General features: G+C 43.9%; 1 protein-coding gene across 1 annotated transcript in view; it reads right to left on the minus strand.

The window, feature by feature from the left end:
• INSC (INSC spindle orientation adaptor protein) overlaps positions 1-5,865 on the minus strand; it is a 105,952-nt gene extending 100,087 nt beyond the window's left edge. The window contains 1 exon segment of the mRNA XM_078148869.1: positions 5,831-5,865. Within this exon segment, the coding sequence (XP_078004995.1) occupies positions 5,831-5,865 (35 nt within the window).
• Between the last annotated feature and the right edge of the window lie 828 nt (positions 5,866-6,693).

The following is a 6,693-nucleotide window of genomic DNA, read 5'->3' on the forward strand; positions in this document are numbered from 1 at the left end:
CTTGCCCAGGATCACATAACTAGTAAGTGTTTGAGCTATTATTTGAACCGAGGATTTCCTGACTCCTGGTCCAGGGCTCTATCCACCATACCACCTAGCCAAAAGGAAGAATGCATGTGAAGGTCCCTGTGGCATATTCATGAGGGTCCTTCTGGTAGGTCTGTGGGTTCATGTTTGCTTCCAGCCTATCTCTGCAGGTCCCTATGGCACATCAAGGTGGTTCAGGGCCATCAAATCAAAGGGGATATGAAGCTGAAAGGATCTTCCACAAAGCCTATAGCTATCATTGTGCTAGACTGAAACATAATTGAATCAATATTGCCAATGAAAGAGCATGTGTGTGTGTGTGTGTGTGTGTGTGTGTGTGTGTGTGTGTGTGAATATCCTCCCTTATGGCTCCACTTGCCATCCTTACAACTTGCCAAAATAACATACTCTTTACTGACCACTGCTCCCCTTCCCCTATTAGGTGTAAGCACCTTGAGAGCAAAGGATTGTTTTCTCTTTTGCGTTACGTATCACCAGAATCTACCACAGTTATCAGTACTGAGCAAGCATTTAATAAATGTTTTTTTCCTTCATTTAAACTTGAAACTCTCCTCCCACTAGCTTCCTGTGGAATCATGCCCAGATCTACCCATGGCTTCCTGGGTTGCCAAAGTGTAAGGTTACAGATGACTTGTGTTCTTCCAAAAGCACCTTCCTGGAGAGCTCAGAGATGTCCCAGGCATAGGCATCACCTTACCACCATCACCACCACCACTAGCATTTGTAGATCAAGCAAATCACTTAAGGAAGAGAGATAAAAATGAGGTCTATTTCTTAGAAAAAGGCAGTAACCACTGACTGTGTCCATCCTAGACACCACAGACCTTCCTTAGGGAGGTAATGAACCATCTCTTCCCTGCTGGCTCTCCCTCACTACCAGTAAATGTTAAGGGATGGGGGATGGGCACAAAATGTACTTGAAGACGTCAGTCTAACCTGTGTGGATATTTTTATCAATGAGGATGCCAGGGAAGTGTGTTGGAATAGACAGAATCAGTTTGGTGCCTATGGAGAGAACTCCTGATATCTGTTTAAAAGCCTTGCTATGCCATGTAGAAATGCCTTTTTAAATTGGAATCATAGACTATAAAAGCTGGAAAGGATCTTCCTATCTAGTCCAATCCATTCCCATTTGACAGTTGGAGAAACTGACTCTCAGGGAGGTGAAAGAACTTGTTTAAAGTTAGTGACTGTCAGCTCCTTGAAGAAAGGGACTATTTTTGCCTTTTGTTGTATCCCACTTAGCACAATGCCTGGCATACAACAGGTGCTTAATAAATGCTTGTCAACTCCCCTTGGCCATGTAATCTTGGTTGGACAATTTGGTGCTGCTCACTGGTACTCTGTTTCCCCGTCTGCAAATGAGGTCTATAGAGTAGGCCTAGAGGATCATAGAATCTCAGATTTAAAGCTAGAAGGGATGTCAGAGGTCTTCTCCTCCAAAGCCCTCATTTTACAGGTGAAAGACAGGAGGCCCAGAGAGGGGACGTGATTTATCCAAAGTGATCCAGGTAGAAAGTGATGGAGCCAAGGTCCTCTGATTTCAAATACAGCATTCCTTCTATCAAACTAGCAAAAATGCTTCCATTCTTTCTTTTTCTTACCCTTTTGGGGATGGGGGGAGAGAACATGACTAACATGGAAATTCATATTGCACGACTATATATATTTGCAATAGATTCTGTTTTTCTTACCTTCTAATTGGATGGGGGAAGGGGTAGGGAAGGAAGAGAATTTGGAACTTTAAAAAAAAGAATAAAAAAATGCTGAGAGAGAGAGAGCCCCACTAAGACAAAAAAATAAAAGCAATATAGTCCTTCCATTTCTGAACCCTATGACTCCCATGCATAGTGTTAAGTCTCCCCAACTAGGCTATTAGCCTGTGAGAAGCAGTAAGAGGCAGAAGCTGCCTTTGATAAAGGGGGTACCCCCATGCCATGGCAAAGATATTTCAGAATGTGTCTGGCACCTTTCCAGATTATGAACTGAACCAAGATCCTGAAAAAGTTCTGTATTCTGTAGTCCCCTTGAAGGGAAGGCCAGAGAACAGCATCACAGTTACTCCTCCTGTTCTCCCTTCTTTATGGATGATCAGACCCAACCCAAATCAGACAAAGACTCCAAGCATTCTCCCCTCCCATGCCCCACCTCCCACCCACATACACACACATTTTAAGGTAGAGAAAAATTCTAAGGATAATAGATTTAGAAATGGAAAATAACTTAAAATTCATCTAATCCAACCTCCTCAATTTTACAGATGAGGAAACTGAGGCCCAACAGTATGGTACAGAGCATAAAGTGTTGGGCTTGAAGCCAGGAAGATCTGAGTTCAAATCTCGCTTCTGACTCTTATTAGCTGTGTGATCCCAGCTAAATCACTCAATCTCAATTTCCTCCTCAGTAAAAAATAAAAGGTGGGGAGGAGAGGGTTGGATTAGACGATCTCTAAGGTAACCCTCCAAGCTCCAAATCTATAATCAGTAATGTGAAGTAACTTGCACAGGGCCCACCACATCATGCTGGCACATTTCATTTCTGGGTTCCTAGAGCTATGAGCCACTGTGTGTATCCAGTAACAACCTCAGAAGACCCTTTCAGCCCACTGTCTTCTTTAGATTTCTTTGAATGCAGTTGTTTTAGACATCCCCTGAGAGAAGAGGGATGTGTCCAGACACCAGCCCTCTCCCCTTTTACTAAGCTCAAATGGCTGCTTTTGCTAGCAAAAAATATGTATGTGTGAGTCTACCTGCATATGGGCATGTAGCACCCTCCCCCACCACCTTCTGAGTCTCTTCCTAAATCACCTGGGGCCTTCCTTGCCACCTGCGTTCCAGGAGAGTTTGCAATGTTCCGCGGAGTTCTAAAATGTTTTATTATGTTTTGCAATGTTTGCTTCACTTAGTTGTGAAGTGCGTGGTCATTTCCTCCTCATTCAACTCCTTGCATTAACAAGTACAATTCCATTTTCAAAAGGTCGACCTGTATCTCAGGAAAATTAGTGGTGCTGATTTCTCAATTATCACGCTGCCACCTCCAAATGGCTATTTTAAAAACCCTAAAGGGAGGAGGCACTCAACGGCCTAAAATAACCACTGGTTGTTTTCAAGTGTCCATTACCCATAATGACCAGGACTCCACAGATAATCAATCCATTTCCACCATTTCTGCCCTTACTCCTTGCTCCCCCTCACCTCAGGAACTCCAGCAGGATTCTATTTTTTTCCACTATCAGAAAAGATGGGAAAAGCAGTTTCTAAAAAGTAAACTCTTTGGGCCTTGACTCCCTTCTCAGGTTGTCAAAAAGTATGGCACCAGGTCTTGGATCACCACAGGACAGAGCTGGACAGGAGAGGAAAAAGGATTCTAGATTTAGGTTCCAAAGATTTTCTTCCGGATTGTAAGCAGCTGTGTGACTTCAGATAAGTGTGTTCCTATCTCTGGGTCTCACCTTCTCTGTAAGTGAAGATGTAAACTTCTTGGGGGCACGACATCCCCAATTCCTAGTATAATGCCTAATGTACAATTGGTGTTTAATAAAAGGGATTTAATTAAATTAAGGCCCTTCCTACCTCTAAATTATAGGACCTGTAGAGGGCTGGACTATATTAGACTAGAAATCTCTGATAGATATTGGGGGTCATGATAAGGTCAACTACGGATGGTCACACAGGTATCCTCAGTCCAGCTGGGGTACTATAGAGCCTAGAGCTTAAGGACAAGAACAGCAAGAAAGAGTAGGTTCAGGGACAGCTAGGAGGCGCAGCGGATAGAGCACCGGCCCTGACATCAGGAGGACCTGAGTTCAAATCCGGCCTTAGACACATAGTAGTCACTAGCTGTGTGACTCTGGGCAAGTCACTTAACCCCAGTTGCTTCACCGGAAAAAAAAAAGAATAGATTCAAATAGATAAGCTAAACTTAAGTATTAAAGTATTCAGGAAAGGCTAGGAAGTTCGAGCAGATGGCAATCTTGGCTGGGGGGAAGAGAAGGGGATATAATAACATAGCTAACATTTATGAAGCCATTACTAAGTGCCCAGAATTGTGTTAAGTGCTTTTTAATTATTGTCTCATTTTATCCTCACAACTCTGGGAGGTAGATGTTATTATTACCACCTACCAAGTAGGCACAGACCTTTGCCACCAACTCAGACAAGCAGGCGTTCCTCAGATTGAGGTAACATTTGACACTGATGCAAATGGCGTCCTCAGTATTTCTGCTGTGGATAAGAGCATAGGCAAGGAGAGTACAATCACCATCACCGATGACAAAGGTCATCTGATCAAAGAAGACATTGAGAGTAGGGTCCTGGAGACTGAGAAATGCAAGGCTGAAGACCAGAAGCAGAGAGACAAGATATCTTTCTCTCGAATCTTACACTTTCATCACAGAAGCTACAGTAGAGGATGAGAAACTCCAAGAAAAAATTGGTGATGAAGATAAATGTAACAAATGTAATGAAAGAATCAACTGGCTGGGTAAGAACCAGACCACTGAGTAGGAAAAATCTGAGCATCAGAAGAAAGAATTGGAGGTCTACAACCCCATTATTACCAAGCTGTACCAGAGTGGACAGGTAGGGGCAACTAGCTTTAGGGCAGCTAGATGGTGTAATGAATAGAGCACCAGGCATGGAGTCGGAAAGATCTGAGTTCAAATGCAGCCTCAGACACTTACTAGTTGTGTGACCCTGGGTAGGTCATATAACCCCTATTTGTCTCAGTTCCTCATCTGTAAAATGGGGACACATTGGAGAAGGAAATGGCAAAGCACTCCAATATGTTTGCCAAGAAAACCCCATGGACAAACGGAGCCATGTAGAGTTGGACATGAATAAACAAGTGAACAACCAGAGTGGAGGGGGCATGCCTGGGAGGGTATCTAGGGGATGGAACGGTGCCATTTGGAGATGCTCTGCTGGCAGGCCAACTAAATGAACCAGAAGAGAGAGCTGTCCACACAGCTTTCCAAACTGAAGGACTCCAATTTGTAACCCAGACAGCAACAGTTCAAAAGTAACATTTATGCTACTGTGTAAATCCGGGCATTTTAAATGTTTCAGTGTGTGCAGAGGGGGAGAAGCGAACAACATTGCACTTTTTATCAGTTCTTTAAACAAGTAAAAATGCAATTCTTGCCCTGGAGAATAAAATATTGTCGATTGGCACCATAAAAAAAAAAGAAGACCTTGCTCACACAGGGAGGAAACCAGGCCCCATGTTACTCCTACAACCTCCCCATCCTCCCTGCCCCGCCACACACCCCCTCCCCGAAGCCCTGGCAGCCAGTCTAATTCAGGGCAATGGCTGCCACGACGCCACATAATAAGCTACTACTCTTCATTTCAGAGTTTAGGGATGATATCTCGTTAGGCTTTTGATTATGCTCATCTTTGGATGTTGCATAATCGCCTGCCATGCCTGGCTTGCCTCTATTAGCCTCCTCATTCCCTAGCACTGCTCTTGGCGTTATTGAATTTGCAAACAGATCCCCCACCCCTACCTCAAATCAAGTACCTAGGAGACAGGGAGGATGGTACCTGCAAGGTGGTCCTGAGATGCACCGTGGCTTTCTCACATGCTTGCATTCATTCCCTCCGGGCTGGAGCCTGAAGCTGCTTTTTCATGCTAAATGAAATCTTCATTCTATAAGTAGAGCAAGGACCTTGAGCACAGGGGAGAGGCCAATGGCTAGTCTATGGCAGCCAGGGAGGAGTCATCCAGAATGTCTGGCCTGAGGCACAGAAATCCATAAGGAAATGACCATGAGCTGAAGCACCTTAACTCTGTGGAAAGGGAGTGCAGCCGGCCCATCGTCAAGGCATTGGGCATGGGTGGGCAAGGTCTACAATGCAAGTCATATAGTCTTTTGTTCTAGGATGGGGAAGAAAGAGGAAAAGAAAGATCTAGCCCGGACAAGGCTATCCCCACCTGTGCCTGGAATGTACTCCTTCCTCACTCCTGCCTCTTAAAATCCCTACTTTCTGTCAAATCTAAGTTCAAATACCACCTCCTACAGGTCACCTTTTCTGATCCTCCCTGCTGCCAATACCTCCCTCACCCCCTCACCCCCCTCAAAAAATTTGTATTTATTTTACATATATTTTATGTATTCATATGTGCATGTATGTAGATATATCCATATCTATATGTATCTATACACACACACATTGTCTCCCCAACAGAACATTAGCTCTTTGAGGGTAGAGATTGTTTTATTTTCATCTTTGTATTTCCAGTAAAATGCTTGTTGATCAACTTAGCTGTTGATGGACAGATTCTGGAAGCAATTTGTTGATTACAGATCATATTAATTAGCTAGAATGGGCCAGCGCATGACTCAGTGTCAGAGGAAGCATTAGGATCACAATTCCTAAGAGACTGTAATAATTTGGTGCCAGGACACAAACAAGCAGTTGGGCTAAACAAGGAGTGAACACTCTCTTAGGCTGTGTTGGGTCACTAGAGTTTTAAGCCCATTGGTGTGTACTGGAACCCCACTCTTGCTCTAATTCTAATCAGCTGGAAAAATTCCTTAGATCATCCTGATCCCCATTAGTCTCCATGGAAGCCTGGAGTGGCTAGATCATTCCCTGTTAGCTGGTATGTTCTCCCCCAATTGCCATCTTCATTAAGCTCATG

This window comes from Phascolarctos cinereus, unplaced genomic scaffold (assembly GCF_003287225.1).
Source record: "Phascolarctos cinereus isolate Bilbo 61053 unplaced genomic scaffold, phaCin_HiC Scaffold_9;HRSCAF=440, whole genome shotgun sequence".
Lineage (NCBI taxonomy): Eukaryota > Metazoa > Chordata > Mammalia > Diprotodontia > Phascolarctidae > Phascolarctos > Phascolarctos cinereus.